This window comes from Paramisgurnus dabryanus, chromosome 7 (assembly GCF_030506205.2).
Source record: "Paramisgurnus dabryanus chromosome 7, PD_genome_1.1, whole genome shotgun sequence".
Taxonomy (NCBI): Eukaryota; Metazoa; Chordata; class Actinopteri; order Cypriniformes; family Cobitidae; genus Paramisgurnus; species Paramisgurnus dabryanus.
Window position 1 is genome coordinate 36,203,722 of NC_133343.1, and position 22,014 is coordinate 36,225,735.

General features: G+C 35.7%; 1 protein-coding gene across 1 annotated transcript in view; it reads left to right on the top strand.

Moving 5' to 3' along the window:
- Window positions 1–523: 523 nt before the first annotated feature.
- The window catches only part of ca16b (carbonic anhydrase XVI b), a 117,038-nt gene continuing 95,547 nt past the window's right edge, over window positions 524–22,014 (top strand). Inside the window, exon 1 of the mRNA XM_065279752.2 lies at window positions 524–1,185. Coding sequence (XP_065135824.1) covers window positions 1,098–1,185 — 88 coding nt within the window. The 5' untranslated portion in view covers window positions 524–1,097. The remainder of the gene's footprint in view (window positions 1,186–22,014) is intronic.

The window sequence follows — 22,014 nt, forward strand, 5'->3', positions numbered from 1 at the left end:
CTACAGTCCTACTGCGTGACACTGACGTCAAAGGGGAGTCGTCAGCACCATGGCTATGGCACGAGGGCTTGGCAAACTTTCAGTACCTTGGAGAGCGCCAGTGTCTGAACCCGGAGACCTGAAGAAATTAATGTAATGTTGTTTTTTAAAGGACACAGAATATTTGCACGTTTTAAAGTATAACTAAACGTTTAGTGGGTGTGAACATGAGAGTGAAATTTATAGCAAATAATATCGCACGTTTCGTCGACATAGCAGGGTAGTTTTGACACTCAATGAAGTGTCAAGCTGAATGACAATGCATGCCTAATGAATTCTGCCGATGACAGCAAATGATTTCATGATGGGTTTTTGTCATGAAATTTAGAAGAAACACCTATTACAAGCTTACCATATATTTTGCATTATGCAAACCAGCAAGTGCACGTACGATATCCAATTCGATTTATTTTTAAATTTGGCAGGCGCATTTATTCAAAGTGACTACGCAATCCATACGTTTATTTTGTCAGTATGTGTGTCTCCTGTGGACCGAGCCCATGACCTTTGCGTTGCTGACACAAGCTACAGGAACACAGTGATGTCGTGAAAGAGACATTGTGAGAACAAGTACTTGCTTTCCAGTTGTCCAGTAGCCAATCGTAGCCAGCCTTCGGCGCTAGGATCCAGAGGGCAGGGCTTTGATTTTCCTACCCGGCTGCAAACTAATTCCTCCGGCATAACGCGAAACGCTCACATGCACAACTTCCTGGACAGAGAAGCGGAGCGCGCTGAACGCGATCGACGCGACTGACTTTGTAAGCTACGCGCTGTGCAAAAGATCGACTGAAGCGAGTGTTTTATGCCGTCTGCGTCCAAAGTGCTGCCAATGTACCGGTTTGGATTAACTTGGAGAATGTAAAGCCGACGCTACAGAAAACACAAGTGTGCGCGGATTGTGGGCTGCCCGAAATGTCCCACGAAACAGACACAAGATTGGTCGCCGGTCATTATATCGCCTCGATCATCTGAAATAATTGAAGTTGTTCAAGTGCGTTTTCTTCGTTGACGCTTGATTTGAGCCGCCATTCCGCTTCGCTCTAATTGCGCATTTGGACATGTGGAGACCGCGAGGATCGTGTCGTTTGGGGATGTTGTGTTTGACTTTGTCAGCCCTTCTCGTCCAACAAATTAGATGTCATGCCGGTAAGTGGGCTTTGGTGGGTAATATTTTATAATTGTATTTTTTGCTATTTGCTTTCAGAAAGTTGTAGTAGATGCTGATCTCATAACGCCCAGGTGCGTGCGTGTAAGCATGAAAGATCACAGAGAGGGTTTACATACAGTAGGGGACATCTTCAATGTAATTTAAAAAATAATAGGAGAGTATACTATAATCGCATCCTTTTAAGATATGCACACATGATCGAGTGTTGATGTTCTCTGTAAGATAATTAAGAGGTTTTAGTGAGAGCTAAAGCTTTGGTCCATAGACTTGATCGTTCCCAAGGTGATAACCAAGCTCAAAGGATCTTCAAGATTGGCTTCAGTTGTGGACAGATATAGCATATTATTTATTGTTGAATCGCGTAGACTACATGGCACACATTGGCATTTCTAGTAAGCTATAGCGCAATCTAACTGCACTGCGAATAAACAGACGGAGTTTATAAAAGTTGTAAACAGATAATCATGGATTTCTGAAATGTTTGCTGTTTTATATATTTTGCATACTCCTCACTTAGTACCGCAGTTGACCTTGAGATATAATGCGAGTGTTTTTGTAGTTTACAGTACAGTATGTGCACTTAATGGACAATGTTGTTTCGTTAGCTGTTTAGGAGCACACAGGTTGTATTGCGCAGTCCATTACTGTAAACTAAAAAGTAAGCAGGTGTGCGTACTCATAAGTGCGTTATCAAATTGATTTATTGAATAATTGCTCAGAAAATGTCTTAATGCTATTATTTAGCTCACTGACTTGCTACTTAGCTGTTTGCATGTGGGCTTTAAATGTCACTTCTTTATTTCATTTTAATTTGTGCATTTGAAAAGCCGCTTAGAAAGAAGTTTACACAGGTGAAAAAGTAGCACACTTCCATAATGTACTTAAAGTGCTCTATTTTGCACACTAATTTTGTACTTAATATACTAATTATAATAATTTGGTACTTTTTAAGATAATCTTAAGAACATTTAAGTGTACTTTTTTGTGCTATTTTGAATTATTTGCCTTTATATCTCTGTTTAAAAAAATATTTAGATACATGTACCACTTGTGGTAAACTTAAACGAAATGAGTGTGCGGAAATAGAGCACTTTTAGTACATTATGGAAATGCACTTTATTTTCACTCGGAGAAAAAAAGTTGAATAGGCCCAACAGTGCGTTTGTGGATAGTTTAATCAACCAAAACAAAATTGCAACTAACGTTTCGTATAACAAATCTACATTTTCACTATCGTGATCAGGGCAGTACATCCCTAAAAGGTCATAAATCAGTTTAAATTTCTAATAGATTCAGTCTGAAAATGAATAAAAACCTAAACTGGTTAGCTGAAAGATGTTTTATTTGATGGCTGATTCCTCAAATTATTAACAGTCCATAAGAGGTTATATTTTGTCCATAACCGTCTCTGGTAATATGATGTTATAGTATTATTCAGTAATTGCTCTGTGTGCTTATGTTGCAAAGACAATTGTACATTTGTGAGTTTTCCAAAATTACATTTAATGGTATGATTTTGACATCTTTGTAAAAAAAAATAAGCTTGGGGTCTGGCTGGAAATAAGGATTTTTTTAGACAAATTGAACAGTGATTTTAATGAATATATGTTGGGGATGGTATGTGGTGAAGTCTATAAACAGAACATGGACATCACAACTCAATGATTCACTTTCTCTGTGCCAAAAAATCAATGTTGTAACCTCTCACAGATGCTGTCCATGTCAACCGCATCTCAATTTCTATCAACAGTAACATAGTGTCTTTCTATGGGAACAGACTGACAAGTTGACTTGATCTGTTCAGGGCAACGGTTAAATTGGTAGTTTAGCTAACCTCTCTTGGTAACAGTGCAGGGATGTATGGGGAGAGGTTACACTTCAAAATCAGTATACGGTAGATGTTTTATGCTTATTGTAGACAGTCTGGCCACTGTGTGCCAGCAGACATTCCAACATTGTTTTTCCCAGACTCCTCCAAAATGAAAGAGGCACTGCATTATTTGTTTCAGGATGGGCTGGGATTTCCCATTATATCATTCTTTTTGTTTCCGAATTCCATCTTATGCTGTTAGTGTGTTTGTGCTTTTAAGTCGCTCACGTTTTGTGTAAAATTTTATGAACACCCTAGAGCTACAGTAGAAGCTCCTGTGTGCATTTCTAGATGTTTAAGTCTATATCAGGTAATTTTGCATTGTAACTCGGGACACCGGTAGCCACGTTTGTTCTGTGTTCAAAAGAAAATCGAAGATTTTACAATCCTGCCGAGGGTTTCTATCATCTCCTCTGGCTGATGCGTGGTCCAGCACCACAGGAAGCTTCAGTCTGACATGGGTATCCATCAAGGGCCTCTTGTCAAAAGACACAGGCTTTTTAATGTGCTACCTTGCCCTTCAATCTCCGTTGTGGCGCGTTCGCTCTCCCCTAATGAGAAGTCCTTTCCTGTGTGATTGAAAGGCAGTCGGCGCAACATAATCAGAAAAGATCCCCTCTACTCCTCTGCCTTTCTTATCCGCCTGTCTCCAAAATCCTGACCTGCATACAAAGAGCCTGTAAATCGTTTAATTGAAGCGGAGAGTAAAAAATCAATAGGCAGGAAGCGTTAAAAATAATGGGGAGCCGTGATCCAGATCCATATTTCATATCCACAGATGGGTGTGACTTTTACAGATGTCACCGGCTCACTTTAGCATGCATTTTACAGTCTTTTTTAAACAAGATTGGAATTTCGACTACGGTGAAGTGCTTTAATATACCCTACCGTTTTAAAGTTTTAGTACCCTGGAAGATCATTCCTGTTGTAATTCTGGAAAGCGTACGCATTTTAGACTCAGTTATGGCTTGTTAGACCAATAAACATGAGCGTTTCAGCCCATAGATTGTAAATAACATTCTCTGGTTGAAGTACAAAGCAGTGTTTTTGAAATTATGGTCGTGGAGAGGAGTTTAGATATGGATATGCTTATATAAATTTGCATCCTGTTGTGTCTCGTGCCAGAATGCTATGGTGTTTTTTAACTTGTATCAGCGGGATGTTGTCAGCAAAGGAGGAACATCTGACATTTTTTTTTTTTTAGAAAGAGTCTTCATAACACATTTGATTGGTTGCGTGCAAATATGTATAAATATTTGCATAAGTGTGTATTTTCATGAGCACATTTCAGTTGGCAAAGCATTGCACCGTTGACACCAATGTCACAGGTTCGACTCCAATCTTAATAGCCAACACTTCACAGTCTGGGTTTAGACCCGATATAGTCCAGCTGTTACTCACTTCTAGCCAAAATAACTTGCGAGGTGTATGATACTCCATTATGTAAGCAAAGTCTACAGGGAGTACAAGGTGTTTGGTTTCATTTTTTATTTATTTCATTTACATCTATACAATTTTCACAGACAGACTAAATTTTGCCTTGTTTTAGCCTAGACGTCTAGGCTGTGTTTGGATGCTATTAGAGATTTTTTAAATGCAAAATTGCTTGCTGGGATGGCATGCATACTGAGAAAAAGTACAAATATCTTGAAAGCACTGTAAGCTTTGCATAAAGTAAAATGAAACAATACATTTCACAGCTAAACCGGCAGAGTCGTATTAGCTAATATTTAGTGCAGGCAATTGTTGTACAGTGTTTAATGGGTCATGGTCATATTCTGTTTAGCCGATCAGAGGATTTGGAGACACTTTCCACCTACAGTTATGTTGGGCACTTTTTGTGAGAATTTTCACTGGCCGACTTTAAAGGGGACATATCATGAAAATCTGACTTTTTTCATGTTTAAGTGCTATAATTGGGTCCCCAGTGCTTCTATCAAACTAGAAAATGTGATAAAGATCAACCCAGTAACTTAGTTTTGGTAAACCATTCTATGCAAGCATGTGAAAAAATAGGTCATTAAAATTTGGCTCCCCTTGTGATGTCAGAAGGGGATAATAATGTCCCTTAATCTGCACTATCCAACCATGGCACTGACATTTAGTGCAGAGATCAGCTCATTTGCGTTTAAAAGGACATCAGATTTTTGCTCACATCTGTGGAAATTTTTATATATTATAATAAATTATCTATTTGGTATTTTGAACTAAAACCTAACATACAAACTTTGGGGACACCAAAGATTTATGTAACATCTTAAAAAAGTCTTGTAATATGTCCCCTTTAAGACATCTATATTTACTTTTATGCATTTGGCAGACACTTTTATCCAAAGCAACGTACGAGATATACATTTTATCAGTATGTGTGTTCCCATGAAATCAAACCCATGACCTTTGTGGTGCTAATGCAATGCTATACCAATTGAGCTATAATACAACAATAAAAAAGGCTCTTTTGACCAGTACTTAACCACCTAGCAACCACTAAAAACACTCTGTAAACCAGTAGCTATTCACTGAAAACCATATGGCACCACCCTGGCAACCCACTTTTTCTTCATGAATAAAAGTGCAATTCTGATATTATAAATCTGTAAAATATGACCTTGCCATATGCATGTTTTTTTCAGTGGTAATTTATTTATATGCATTACATGGTTTAACAAGTTACAATGCTTTTCTTAGAATATAATCTTCTGCATTATGTTGCTTAATTGAAAATAATTATACACAAAGTAGCACTTAAGAAACACGAGAACGTGGTGAAAGTGTAGCTTGCTCGCTGCTGGAAGCACAATCTTCTTCTTCATCACCTGATTATTCACCAAACCTTAGATTAGCCAATATATTTGCATTTTTAATAAAGGTGCGGGCGAGCAACTTAAGCCCAGAAATTCTTTAGCCACAAGCTCTGCACGAGGCCTTTATCATGTTTCCAGTCGCTTCGGTTTTCATGCACCGCTTGATGAAGGGCCTTGACCTGGTCATTCTTGTATCGATTACCTGCTGATGGCCCAATCACCCACAACAATGACGCTAGCAAACCATGATGAAAGGCTTAGGCTGTGGATTCGGTTGTACCATAGTCTTTTTATATTAGAGGCAAACACAAGTCTTTTATGCATGAGGTGTATGTATTACATGTGTATTCAGTATAGTGAGCAAAAACATGAATGACGCTAGGAGCCTGCATGTCGGAAATATATTCAAAGATAAAGTTTTGATGGAATTAATTAGTTGTCAGTCCACGTAACCCCTTTACAAATGATTCTCTTAATTATGTGTTATTTTAAGAGAGAGGTTAGATTATCTTAATGTAATGATTGATTAGTGTCCTTAATACGATGACAGCTTCTGGAGCTTTGGTGTGGATCTTTTGTGTCTTCTCATCTCCTCTCAATTACTCTTTCTGACCTTAATACTTTTGAAGTGTAAAAGTATGACAGAGTTATCTCAACCCGAGTTGTAGGAAGTCCATCCAAAATGTTCAAAGAAGAGGCCATTTCCTTCCTTCAGATGTGTTACAGATGAGGTGGAAGTGGGTGGACATGTGCACGCACTGACGCACATACAATCCAACACAATGATAGCAAAAAAGTTGTTCTTTGTTGTAAAATTATTGTTTTTATCCATCATTCTGAAATCCATTATTCTGCATTACATCCCATGGATCTTAAAGGGGACATTTTACAAGACTTTTTCAAGATTTAAAATAAAACTTTAGTGTCCCCAGAGTACATACATGAAGTTTTAGCTCACAATACCACATAGATTATTTATTATAGCATGTTAAAATTGCCACTTTGTAGGTGCGAGCAAAAATGTGCAATTTTGGGTGTGTCCTTTAAAATGCAAATGAGCTGATGAAATGTAAACACTGACCACAATGATGGTGGTTTGTTGAAATTGAAACTCAATTGTGCTGTCAATTATTTTCTCTCTCTCTTTCTCTCTGCGCTAAATGGCAGTGTCGTAGTTGGGTAGTGCAGATTAAGGGGTGGTATTATTGCAATAAGATCCCCTTATGACATCACAAGGGGAGCCAAATTTCAAACCTATTTTTTCACATGCTTGCAGAGAATGTTTTACCGAAATTATGTTACTGGGTTGTTCTTTTACACATTTTCTAGGTTGATAAAAGCACTGGTCTCAGGATATTCAGAAATTCTGGTTTGTTGGCAGTATCCGTTAGGCGGCATAAAGGTATTTCAGCAAATTCCTCTAAGTGTACAGAAGATTTGCATGAACGACGATGCGGATACATAGGTTTTGAGTTGTCATACGGCAAGATTTTTTTTTAACCAAATGTGTGACCTAATTTTTGAGCCTTTTACCTTTAGTCAGAAAGCACAGTGAAAGTGTATGCACTTAGAGGGTTTTGCAGCGAAAGACAGTCAAATATGTTAAATGTCTAAAGTGATATTTGTGAAAAAAGGCATTTCAATTACTAATAACATTTTCCTTGCAATTAACGTAAAATACTGAACTTAAACACGAGAGCTTGATAAAAAAGCTTATTTGCAAGAAAATATGTCAGACGCGTTTAGAAGTTTTCGCATGAGCTCTTCACTGCAAAAACTAACTTTCTTACTCATTTTTGTCTTGTTTTCAGTAGAAATATCTAAAAATTCTTAAATTAAGATGCTTTTTCTTGATGAGCAAAAGAAAATAAGTCTAGTTTTTAGACCAAAAATATCAAATTTAAGTCATTTTGTGCATAAAACAAGCAAAAAAATCTGCCAATGGGGTAAGCAAAAAAAATCTTGAAAATTTTTCTTAAACACTAAATTCAAGAAAAATTCAAGAAAATTTGCTTACCTCTAACAGATTTTTTTTGCTTGTTTTATGCACAAAATCACTTAAATTTGATATTTTTGGTCTAAAAACTAGATGTATTTTCTTGGGTCGTTTTGCTCACCAAGAAAAAGCATCTTAATTTAAGAATTTTTAAAGATTTTTACTGAAAACAAGACAAAAACACTAAGAATTTTTTTTTTCTTGAAAATCATTTGTTGCAGTGTTCATTTATAGAATTTTTATTTTTTAAAGTGTACAGCATTCCAGATGAAAAACTTGGAATAAAAGTATTCCCTAGGTCCTTTTAAAGGTTGTTACACACTAGCCCAATTGCTTTGTAATTAGAAAGGAAAATGTGTTTGGCCTTACCTTATACCTATAACATGTGATTAATCCAGCTAATGGATTTACCCAAGCCTTTGATAGACTTAGTCACTGAAGCGTTTAGTTATAGCAGGTAAGTCTTCAATGTTGGCCTTGGCAGCTTTGATGATGACTACCGGGAGTCTATAGGGATCCTAATTATACTGTAATTATCTTTCACACCAGGCAGATGTTAAAGACATTTTCTGCTCTTAATAGCCTCAATGGAGATTTACCTCGTGCTCTCTACTTTGACATTTTCATGTTATTTACGTAGAACCAGTGGAGCCCTATGGAGAACTCTTTAAAACAGACAGAGTCGTCTGGTTAACCATAAGCTTTTTGACTGAGGAAGTTGTACTGTATTGCGGTTTAAAATAGGTCAGTCCTCTCACCAAACAATGAAACAATAGACCATCGCTAGTTCCATAAATACAGGATAAAGCCAGGATGTAAGCAGTTTGCGCACACAATGTGGGCTGGCTTGCTTTGACTCCAGAGGTTTACGACGTGGGGGTCCTGCCTTTAACTTTAATACTATAGATAGGATCTTTTTCCTTTCAGCATTGATTGCAAATTGAATGAATGAACGTGATCTTATATTTTAGATCTTATTGAGTTACAATAGGTCGTCACATTCATGCCAAGCTTAAGGAAGTCATTCCCACCCGGTTTCCTGTTTCTGTTCCCCTCTGGCAACTGTACAACGATATTTAGTAGCGTCTTTTAAGGTATCTCTTACTTTTGTTATGTTTTCTGACCACAACTTTAGTGTTAAACTCATCCCACACTGTTTTTCTTGATGAGCAAAACGACCCAAGAAAATAAGTCTAGTTTTTAGACCAAACATATTAACTTTAAGTTATTTTGTGCATAAAACAAGCAAAAAAAATCTGCCAATGGGGTAAGCAAAAAAATCTTGAAAATTTTTCTTAAACACTCAATTTACGAAAAATTCAAGAAAAATGTGCTTACCCCATTGGCAGATTTGTTTGCTTGTTTTATGCACAATATCACTTAAATTTAATATTTTTGGTCTAATAAGACTTATTTTCTTGGGTCGTTTGGTTCACCAAGAAAAAGCATCTTAATTTAAGAATTTTAAGATATTTTTTACTGAAAACAAGACAAAAATACTAAGAATTTTTGTTCTTGAAAATATTTTTTTGCAGTGCAATGCCGTGACTTACGGAGGCCATTTGTACGGAAGAGGATTAGGGCCACTGGTGAAAAAAATATTTGAATTCTTACTTTATTCTCAGAATTCTGACTTTTTTTAGTTTAAAGTCAGAATTCTGAGTTTGACATTTGATACTTTTGGTCTAAAATCTAGACTTATTTTGTTGGGTTGTTTGCTCATCAAAAAAGCATCTTAATTTAAGAATTTTTTGACATTTTTACTGAAAACAAGACAAAAAAGAACACGTTTTCTTAATAATAATGTTTTGCAGTGGACTGTAAAAATTCTTTGTTGCACCTAAATTTTTAAGTTTAATCAACTTAATTTTACAATTCACTTCATTTAACTTTATTTTTATAATTTATATCAACTCCTTACTAGTCAAGAAAATTGAAATGTAAATTCAAGTTAATTAAATTTAAAAATATAAGTTCAACAAGAATTTTTGCAGTGTATGGATTTAGATTTGTTTTTTTTATATGTCATATCAGGTTAAGAGTGTTTTTTTGTTGGAACGATTACCACTCAAAACACTGCACCAACTGTCCAGAACACCATAGCAATATTCTGGTTACCATTCAACATCATATATCCCTCAGTATTACCATTAGCTATAACTTAGCAAGTACTGGAAAAGTTGTCAGGCCAACTTCAACATTATGTTGGCACTCACATTTATTTTTAGTTGTATTAAAGTATTAAATTGTCCCTATAGCTCAATTGCATTAGCAACACAAAGGTTATGGGTTCGAATCCCAAGGAACACACATACTGATACAAATACAGACCTTGAATGCATTGTATGTCGCTTTGGATAAAAGCATCTGCCAAATGCATAAGTGGGAAATGCAACTAATGTGCATTATTTCAAAATTACCTCATGATTTACTCACCCTCAAGCGATCCGAGATACATTTCCATTATCTTTCAGACGAACACATTTGGAATTATGTCCTTGCTCTTCCAAGCTTATAATGGTAGAAAACAGGGATCAGGAAACAACTTTTGACTTTGAAGCCCAAAAAGTGCATCCATCCTTCACAGAAGTAATCCACACGTCTCTAAAGGGTTAATACAAGTCTTTAGTGGGTAATTGATGCGATTTTGTAAGAAAATATTAATATTTTAAACTTTTAATAACTTTTATTAACCAATTAGAGTCATGTGGATTACTTTTGTGAAGGATGGAGGCACTTTTCTGTTTTTTTCCCTGATACCCATTTTCTAACATTATAAAGCTGACCATTTGTGTATGACATGATGTGTATCTCGGATTGCTTGAGGGTCAGTAAATCATGGGGTAATTTTGATAATTCGACATGTGAGTGATTTGGGGTAATTTTGATAATTGGCTGAAGTATTGCTTTAATATCACACAGAGCTTTGCAACCATATTTTAAAAATGGTTTTACCAATTAAAATCTTTTTTTTAGTGATTTCCCCCTTTCGTAAGATGGTTACACCCACAGACACATAATCTGGGGTCAGCTCTTTAACCTTATTCAGAATAACTCCACTGGGTCAACAAGCAATTGTAAACACTAACCGCAAAAATAGATTATGAAGCCAGAGACGGGAAGCCCAGTTAAATATAACTCCAGGGAGAGAGGATGAGAGAGTCGTACCGCTGGCTCTCAGTTTTCCCTTTGAAAGCCACTATAACGAAAGCAGATTACATTTCCTTGTGGACGCAAAAAAATCACTCACATGTCGAATCATTTATCAAAGGGTTGAAAACATGTAGCCCCTAGGCGAGGTTTATCTTGGGGCACGGCAGGTGTTTAGGTGGAAGGGAGGAGTCCAGGCATCCATTATGCTTTACTGACCTTTCCTGCTTTCAGGTCTACGCGTGGCATGTTTGCCCTTTAAGGACTTGCTTTAAAACGCGGCGTAAATGTCCGCCGTGCCATTTAAGGATGTTTGTGCGAGCTTTGAGTAAAGGTCGAAAAAGAGAGGTATTGTTAAGGAACTTGAGTAGTGTAGAAGATAGACTCACCTGCTGTGATCTGGGTGTTAAATAAATAAAAATGCGTCTGGGTCCCGAAATTCCCCCACGCTTGTTTATTTACTCATTGCTTATTCGTGCGTGCATGCAAAAAAGACACACACACACAAACAGGCATATGTTGTTTAGAGTGCAATATTTTAACTTGCTGTTATCACCAGTTTAATTTTTCCTCAAGGTATTTTTGCTGTTTTGTCTTTACCTTTATCTTTATAAAATCTACACATAGGGGTTAGCTGTCACACAAGCGGTTTTAATAACTATCAGCTTTTACATGTTTAATTGTGACAACTTGCCTCACATAATGTGACAAAAATGCGCTGCACTCGTTGTCACAAAAGCTTAACGTTTATGCATTTGGTAGATGCTTTTATCCATATCAACTCGCAGTACATTCAGTCTATACATTTTATCAGTTTGTGTGATCCTGGGATCAAACCTATGACCAGATTACATCAGTTGAGCTACAAGTACACAAAGGAGATATGTCTGCAAATGCACTGTTAGAATAAATGGTCAAAAAATAGTCTCAATGTTGGGCAGTGCCCTTTTAAAAGGTCCTAATATGCACGTTTAGGTACTGATGTGAATGCATTTTGTACCGATATGTACCTCTAGACACTAACTGTACATTCACACAGGGCGTAAGCATTAATGTTTCTCATTTACTTTTAATGGGTGACGTCATGCATTGCCGAACTGAACTGTGGATTTGTCAACGTCACGTCACACCCTGCTATTTTGCAAGTTCTCCCACTTAGAAATCATGGAGGGGTCTGAAATTGTCATCGTAGGTGCATGTCCACTGTGAGAGACATAATAAAAAATCCAGAAATGACAATATATGATTTTTTAACTATTTATTTGTATGATACAGTTGCAGATAAGTATTTGAACACCTGTCTATCAGCTAGAATTCTGACCCTAAAAGACCTTTTAGTCTCCCTTTAAAATGTCCACCTCCACTCCATTTATTACCCTAAATTAGATGCACCTGTTTGAGGTAATTAGCTGCATAAAGACACCTGTCCACCCCATACAATCAGTAAGAATCCAACTACTAACATGGCCAAGACCAAAGAACTGTCCAAAGACACTAGAGACAAAATTGTACACCTCCACAAGGCTGGAAAGGGCTACCGGGAAATTGCCAGGAAGCTTGGTGAAAAAAGGTCCACTGTTGGAGCAATCATTCGAAAATGGAAGAAAAATCTCCCTCGGACTGCGGCTCCATGCAGGATCTCACCTTGTGGGGTCTCAAAATCCTAAGAAAGGTGAGAAATCAGCCCAGAACTACACGGGAGGAGCTGGTCAATGACCTGAAAAGAGCTGGGACCACCGTTTCCAAGGTTACTGTTGGTAATACACTAAGACGTAATGGTTTGAAATCATGCATGGCACGGAAGGTTCCCCTGCTTAAACCAGCACATGTTTAGGCCCGTCTTCAAAATACTTATTTTCCTCACTGTATGTATCTTCTAGATACTAATATTTATGATTTAGGTAGAGATATGTATGCATTTGGTATCAATATGTACATCTGAGGCACTAATATGTACCTTTGAGGTACTAATATGCACTAATTGGTACCAATATGTACCTCTGAGGTACTAATATATAGCTTTGAGGTACTACAATGTACGATTTAGCTACAGATTTGTATGCATTTGGTACCAATATGTACATCTGAGGCACTAATATGTACCTTTGAGGTACTAATATGAACTAATTGGTACCAATATGTACCTCTGAGGTAGTAATATGTTCCCTTTAGATACTAAAATGTACAATTTAGCTACAGATTTGTATGCATTTGGTACCAATATGTACCTCTTAGGGATGCACCGATAGGATTTTTTTGGGCCGATACCGATTTTAACAGACAACTTCTGGCCGATACCGATATTAAACACTTGTATACAATACTATACAGTTGGTCTATTAGCTAGTTTATTTCTGCATCAAATTATTTTTACCTGAACATGGATCGGATCTAATTAACATTCAACTGACCAACATAATAAGAGAGGCACAAATTAAGCTAAAACAAATATAATAAGACAACATGACAACCTTCAAAGGTGGTTTTTGCTATTCAGCATTTATTTTTTTAACGACATTAACTTATTTTTTACATATAATGGTTTTCTTTATGCAGTTAATTAATAAACAATCGGTATCGGCCTTTCTCGTGCTATTGCCGATATGCCGATGGTTTCAAATTCATCAAAAATCGGCCGATAAATATCGGCGGCCGATATATCGGTGCATCACTAGTACCTCTGAGGCACTAATATGTACCTTTGAGGTATGATTTAGGTAGAGATATCTATGGATGTGGTACCATTTGAGGCAGTAATAGGTTCCTTTGAGGTACTAATATGCACTATTTTGTGCCAATATGTGTCTCTAAAGTACCATTATGAACTCTTTAGGTACACTTATGTACTTTTGAAAAGGGTTCCACCCCTGTGACAGCCTGACCATGTTTTCCAACTGCCCCACTCATGTTATTTTGTCTACTGTATACTCTGCAAACATTTCACAATTCTGCCCAGCATAAGACTCGTAGGCTCACCATCATTATTGTTTTATCAAAACTCCTTTGTTTTTGTTCTGGCATTGACAGCTGTCATTTCCTGTCTTCCTTATTGCCCTTTCATATCAGTCTGATGTTAAAATACCCAATATATATACTGTAACATTTTGAGCAGGTAATTTCAGACCTGGGTTAATGAAGGGTGGTAAACAGCCTTCCTTTTTTTGGCTACTAAAATATTATGTATGTTTCCTGGATTCGCTTGCCAAATTGAACTATAAATGAATCATAAAATTCTCCCTTTAAAGCCAATCGACAGGTGTATAAACCAACCAAACTCTTTGTTTTACTGAGTGTAAATTCTGGCCATAAAATGAGGCAAAACATAAATTATCTTTCTCTTTAATGCCAAAAGTCTACACGCACTTCAGCACTCACTTACATAAATATCCTTTACTTCAGTCTTGAATGCCTGTCAGATCACATCATTTATTGAAAATTATAGTTCTTTCACATTGTTTATAAAAACCTTCCTACGTACCAGATTTTACATTTGGATTTTACATTTATGTATTTAAAAAGTCCCTTTAGAGCCACTAAGCGGCCATGTTTGCAACGCCTCCATGCAGTTTTTTCAGTCATGCAAGACTAAAGTCCTATCCACTTGTATGGGGAAAGACAGATATCTTTATTAACTGTAGCATACATATTTGTTTCTTAATTGTGCTAAAACACCTTTTATCGACAAAAATCGAGTTTATAGCACCAAATACATTGTAGATGTGTAGCAACTAGCCTGGTCTTGTGTGTCTTCGCTATACAGTCCACTTTATACAGTGTGTGGAAAAAGTACAGAGCAGTTTATTGTGCATAAACACATGAACTATTAGAAGTACCACGATACAGTGTTAAATTACAAGCAAGTGCAAATTAGAATTTGATAAACAATTATAAGCAAACGCATGCGGCTCATTTGAAATACGGTAATCAAATTCGGTGCTAATTAATTTAAACAGTTTCTTTCCATCGGGTGATGTAACAGTTCTGTTCTTTAATAATTGTTATACATGCACTTCAAGAATTTCCAGCCTGATGAAAAAACTTGAAGAATTATCACTTTGGCATAGCAATGCATCACAGTTGATGAGAGCTGTGTCTTGACACATCGCAGCATCACCGTTTTAGCCTGGCTTTAGTTGTGGGTGTTTCGGCTTAATTAAACCTCTGAGTTCTCATGTTAAAGTGAGATGGGCTATTTTCAGATCTCCTGGTGGGAGTATGGGTTGTTTATGTATTACGACTGAGTCCGCTGAGAAGCTTATGTGATCATGGAAACAGTATCTGAATGTTGTCCAAGGTAAATAACCACTACATCTGGCAGGTCTGTGGTTTAGACAACTGTGTGTAACGTGTTAACAAACCTATCTGCAATGTTTAATTTAGTTTACGGATAAAATTTAGTTTAGATTTAAACGAAGAATATGAGGATTTGGACAAATCTGTAAGTATAGACATTGGCATAGACAGTGATGCCACAAATTGTGTGGTTTGTGAAGTATGCTGTCATAAATGTAAGTCATCATGTTTTTTGCTTCCTTTTTTGCATGGTTAATTGACACAAACAAAACATTCTTAAGGGCTATTCACAATATAGACCATATAACTATGAATTGGGTGATTCTCACGAAAAATTGGTTTTACAAATGTCAAGCATGAAAATATAAAAATTGCTTACATTTACTTTTTTCCCACCAGACATTGAAAAACAAAGTCTGGAGTAAATGGGAACATTAATTTAAACACTTTTACTTATCATTTAACACTTTTTGTAACATAATTTAAAAAATTAGTCCTAAAAAATATCATTACCGCAACAGTCAGAAAACATCAACACTGACATATTTTCAAAATGACATGACAAACCTGAAAGAACATAATTTGGAGATTCTGCACATGCATTTAAAATCAAAGTATTATGCTTCTATTAATTAAATTAACATTTAATAAGCATCTGTTGCGGTAATGATAATCAAAATGTCGTGTAAGCATTCTGACAAGACAATACTTCAAATTAACTGTAAAAAAAATTATCTTACCTGGTAGCCATCTTGAAGTAACACGTCCATGTGCTTGGTCACTCAAAATCAAACTTTATTAAAATTCTGTATGTGTGCTTAAACTGTTCTCAAAAAGTGTTGCGGAGGATGAGAACATCAGGCATGGACACATCATTTTCCTAATTTTTCTTCATTATTATTATACATGAATATTCAGTAAATATTTTTTCTGTCATCTAAAGTAGTCTAGCAAAACATCCATTAATTTTTTTTCTAAATATTTTTGTGTTAATTTGATTAAATTACAACATAACGCATGTTCAAACACAGCCGGACACATTGCGGTAATGAGAATTTCAGCAGAAAATGAGATAAAATCGACAAATTATAAATTCTTATGTTGAAATCACACATTGTGCAAGGTAGAACACAGTATTGTGTTAATTCTGATGCTTTTTAATATTACTATATTACACATGTTATAGCTAAAATCATTAGTGCCGTGGTGTTTCAATGGTTTCGTGAGAATCACCCGAATTTAAAAATATAAAAATTCAATTAATTAAAAATTAAAAAGAATTGTGGAGTTAACACAACTTAATAATGTAAAATGATAAAGATAAACATTGCGACATTCTTAGGATCACAATGATATCACAGTACATAACTAATAAATAACCATTGGCAGCCAATTAAAGGTACAGCACTGGTTTTTCGGCATCTAGCAGTGAGTTTACAGCTGTGTACAGCTTTATATACTTCTGATAATATAGTTATGTATATCCTTTTGCATTTCTTTCAAGAAAAGTTTCACATTGCACCTTTTAAATCTATTCGTGACAGATGACACAGTAGGTACGTTTACATGCAACCAAATAATCCGTTTGCAATCGTATTGATGGCTCAATCGTATTCATGTAAACACCTTAATCAATACGATTGATTCGATCCGATGCAAATTAAGGCAATTATGGTAATGCATTATTAAGGTAATGGGGTCACACGCTGTATATTCTTCGGCATTCATGTGTACTTTCATAACATGAGGCTACATAAAGCAATAAAATAGTGTCATGCCTTTTGAAAATTGTGTTTTCATTGCCTATATCTGTAAACTTCTTAGGAACAACTTTTTCCAACTCAGTTTTGTACATTTATCCAGAGATAAAGCATGCTCGACGAGAGATGCTGTGCGCTGGGTGGCGTTGCCAAGACCTCTGCTTTTTTCCGAGTTCAGATTAAGGCTACTGTTTAAACTCTCTCTGTGGGTTGTTTTTTCCTGCAGGTTATAGATGAAAGGATTTTGTTCATTAGTTATTGGTATTTGGACTGTGAATAGTCATTGGGATTCTTTTGGGCTATTTTTGAATGTCCATTAATATGGTTTTGATACACAAAGCTGGCAACCTTGGCTGTGAGCTTGCACAGACATTCGGGTCGGACTCTACAAAAATGTTCATGCAAAGAACATTTTAATCAGATTGCAATGTTTAGGGTGCATGTAAACTGTATTGTCGTAACCTTCAATCATATTAAATTCAGTCGGATTGACAAAATTGTGTGCATGCAAACATAGCCTGTGAAGAAGCTCTTCACTAAGGTCCATAACATAAAATTAGCTCAGGTATCCAGCGCTGTTGTAGTGAAATTTACTACATAATTTTTTGACGTTGATTACCGTTAGATGATAGAAGTGCACATAACGTTATGAGGTTATAGCTGTGCAAATGCAACAAAAACAGCATATTTTCATGTTTAATGTCATGTAAACAAGTGCTAAAGTTTTTGGACATTTTCAAAGTTAGTTAATGTTATAAAAGTAATGAATATTATGTGCAAGCATAATAATATAACACTATTGTTCGGTGGTGTGAACGTGAATTGGTTAACAGTTAACATATATCAATTTCATTATTGTTAAAGTGACTGGCCCTTTACAGTTACATTAAAGAGCTACAAAGTAGCTCAAGAGGTATCAAGAAACCAGATTATCATAGAGTAGATACCTGATCTGAGTACAATGAAACAGACTAGACAGGAAAGACATAATAGTGGGGTTTTAAAGAAAAGCTCACATCTTCCAACACTTTGCATGTTTTACCCACATGTTACCCGAGTCACCCGGTTCACTACGATAATTCATTTTTAAAGCATTTACCTGCAAAACCAACAAATGTTTACTTATTGCCTCTCTCATATATTTCTTAACAAGCTACATGCAGCTTCTCACTTTTAGCAAATCATCTTTCCTTCACTTTATTTGCGCTTTCCCTCCTGCGTCACACACCAGACATGTGAACATATTCCCTCTGAGAACCCGTTTGCTGAGATGGCACCTGCTGATTCGTAGCGACTGTTTCAAAGGCCCATGGGAAAAGACTTTAAACAAACCCTGCTTAAGCCCTAAAGGATCATCGAAAGCCAATGTTTAACCTTTGTAACAAGCAATGAAAAAATCATTAGGTTACACTCGAACATTTATAATCCATGAACAGTTTCTGATAGTCTGTGCGGAAGAAGCTAATTGTTTGCAATTGCGGACTAACGCAGTCTGCGCTGCTGCACGTCAGGGATTTAACAATAAACAAACCAGGACAGGTCGCTAACCAATAAAAGCAGGCGTAATTGCTTGCTAACCAATAAGAGTGGACGTAATTGCTGCAATAGAGAGAATCGACTTGATACAGCCCCTAATTAATCTCCAAAGTAATGATGCAAGTGAGGGCAAGAACCAAGCGAAGGATTGGAAAATCTGTTTATGCAAGAGAAGCAGCCGTGCCCGGGTCCTTACCCGGGAGACCGAGTCACTTTTAAGCACTTTGAAGTGAGATAAAATGAGGAATTTCACTTCAGCTAAGAGAAGAAGATCGAGTTTGAATCAAAGTGAAGGGAAATGCTCTTTTAAACTGGTTGAATGTAATACGTATTTGAATTATATGGCAATGCATTGAGTTACCTGTATATTAGATATGATATTGATTCAGTGGCTCTTAAAGTTTTCGGCATGCAACCAAAAACCCTATAGGATGCATCCCTTTGTGGCCACCACCCAAAAAATTCATGACATAAACCAATCTCAAACTTAGAATGTGAATGTAGTGCTGTTGTTTAGTAGCCTTATTTTATCTACAAATAAAAATGTAAACATAATTCATCTAGATTTCCTGACTAGGACTGTCACAATGATTAAATAACCGTCTCATCGCAATTGTTTGACCTCATCGCGATGATTTCAGATCACCGCAATGATTGCACATCTCTTTAAAAAACACAAGGGGGAGCTGCAGTGCCTGTATAAATGAGACAGTATCCGATTACTTTTAAATATGTGTTATATGTATTTATATTTACTGCAAGGTAAACCTTGCAAAAGTTTAATTTATATAATCACAACAATGTATAAAAAATTTATTTCATAAACAAAGAAAAAAATGTATGAGAATTAAATGTCAAAGCAATAAAACAGACAATCGTCATAATCGTCAAAGCCCTAAAACAGGCAATTAATCGTCATAATCGACACAATTTCTCGCAATTAACCGTCAGACAAATTTCATAACCATGACAGCCCTATTCCAGACACATGCACACTGGTCCACATTTACCAGTTTACATTTACTTGTTTGGCAGATGCTTTTGTATGTAAATGTTGCCAACACAAACTTTTATTTTGTGTGCGATTAATTGCGATTAATCACGATTAATTGTTTGATAGCCCCAGTTTGAACCCAGGGAACACTCATACTTATGCATACCTTGTAATCCACTTTGGATAAAAGTGTCACCAAATGCATAAATGTACTGTAATACCAGTGAAAGTACATTTAAGGCTCAAATAAAGTAGAAATCTGGGAGCTCATTAAGTTACCAACTCCAGATTTTTCACCCTGTACAAAGAAGCATTAGCAGATGTACTGATAACAGCCGCTTCCTGACATGCGATCTGCCATATGGTTTAAAAGCAGGAAATCGGAAGCTGTTCAAAACTACGACGTCGAGCATGAAGAGGCCCAGTGTTATTCAGACTTTTTTAATTGTCTGGTAGAGACACAGAGGGATTTCTCGCCAGGAAGCTTTGAAACATGCAGAGCAAGATAAGCAGGACCTTTACAAAGCCAAATGGAGAAAAGCAGAGTATACCAGAGACAGCGGGAGAAACTTGTACTTTTTGGGTACTGGTGCTTGAAATATTAATATGTCTGGAGGTGAAAGTCTCTCCAACGCAACCCAGCGTGCATCTTTTTGATGCACACCAGGATGTGTGCACTTCAATACTTTTGATTCTTTTCCATCATTTCCATGTCCGTGTTACCCTGAGATTCAACCACTTTGCCGACTTAATGATAATAATAAATAGGACTGTCAATAGACGAACATTATTTATACTTATTACAGTAAATGATCGATCTCATATTTTAGCATGAACCTCAGGTTATGAATTTTCATCATGCATTCAGTTTCTCTGGATATGGAAACACTGGAAAAGTTTACACTGGAAAATTTTGATTCATTAAAATAAAATGATGTATGCATCATTAAAATAGCGGTAACACTTTACAATACTATTCATTAGTTAACATTAGTTAATGTTAGGGATGCTAAACAATTAATCGCGATTAATCGTTAGCAGAATAAAAGTTTTTGTTTACATCACATATGTGTGTAAACTGTGTATAATAAATATGTATATATATATATAAATATGAACACATTCATGTATAATTTTAAGAATTTTTTTTATATATTAAGTATTTATATTTATATATAATATAAATTATACATAAATATACAAATGTATATACATATGTAAACATTTCTAAAACATATACATGCATGTGTGTACATTTATTTATACAAATTTATTATACACAGTTCACACACATATATGATGTAAACAAAAACTTTTATTCTGCTAACGATTAATCGCGATTAATCGTTAAGCATCTCTAGTTAATGTATTAACTAACATGAACAAACCATTAGCAATACATTTGTTACAGTATTTATTTATCTTTGTGAATGTTAGTTAATAGAAATAAAGTTTTTAATTGTTTGTTCAGGTTAGTTCACAGTGCATTAACTAACGTTAACAAGATTTAGTAATTGTATTGAAGTATTAGTAATTGTTGAAATTAACATTAACAAAGATTAATAAATTCTGTATAAGTGCAGTTCATTATTAGTTCATGTTAACTAATGTAGTTAACTAATGTTAACTAATGAACCTTATTTTAAAGTGTTACCAAAATAGCTAACAACAGTGTTTTAAATAAATGGAAATTGGAATCATTGGGCTGTGAAACTGTAAAAAAATTAAAAACATGTCAAAAGTCAAACATAATGATAAATTATATTTTAAAAAGATCCACAAGATTGGGTGTTTGAGAGCTTTTTGTTTAATCATCAAACCGTCCAGACAGTTTTTAAGAAAAGACTATCTGTCAAAAGCTAACTACGGTACATACAGAGTTTCGCATAACTGAGTTTATAACAAATAGATGAATGGTTTATGCAAAGCACTGCAGGAAAATTACAAAAACATGTTTAATTCTCCTCTAACATCATTCATCTTTCAGCAGGTCGGTCACCTTAATACAAAACCAAAGTAATTTTGAGGTAGCTGTGTCTATTTTGAATAATTTAGAAGAAGTTTGAGAATAAATGAGTCACATAAAGAGTGGATGGAGAGTGTTAGCATGTATTTGCCTAAAAGTTTATTTAAAGTGTATCACAATGCTTAAATTAAATGATTATGGAAAGAGCCATTTGTAGAAAATATGCACAACAAAACTAACAATTACGTTTATTCATTCAGCAGATGATTAAATCCAAATAATTATTCATAATCCAATCAGTTAATCAATAGATTTACAGTACTGCAATGCAACAATACAGTATCTGACCAGAAGAAAGCTAAAGCATTGTATATACATTGTATATCTTGAGCTTTTTTGAGAAGTCCTAAAGTCATTCGATTAGAATTAGAAATTAGA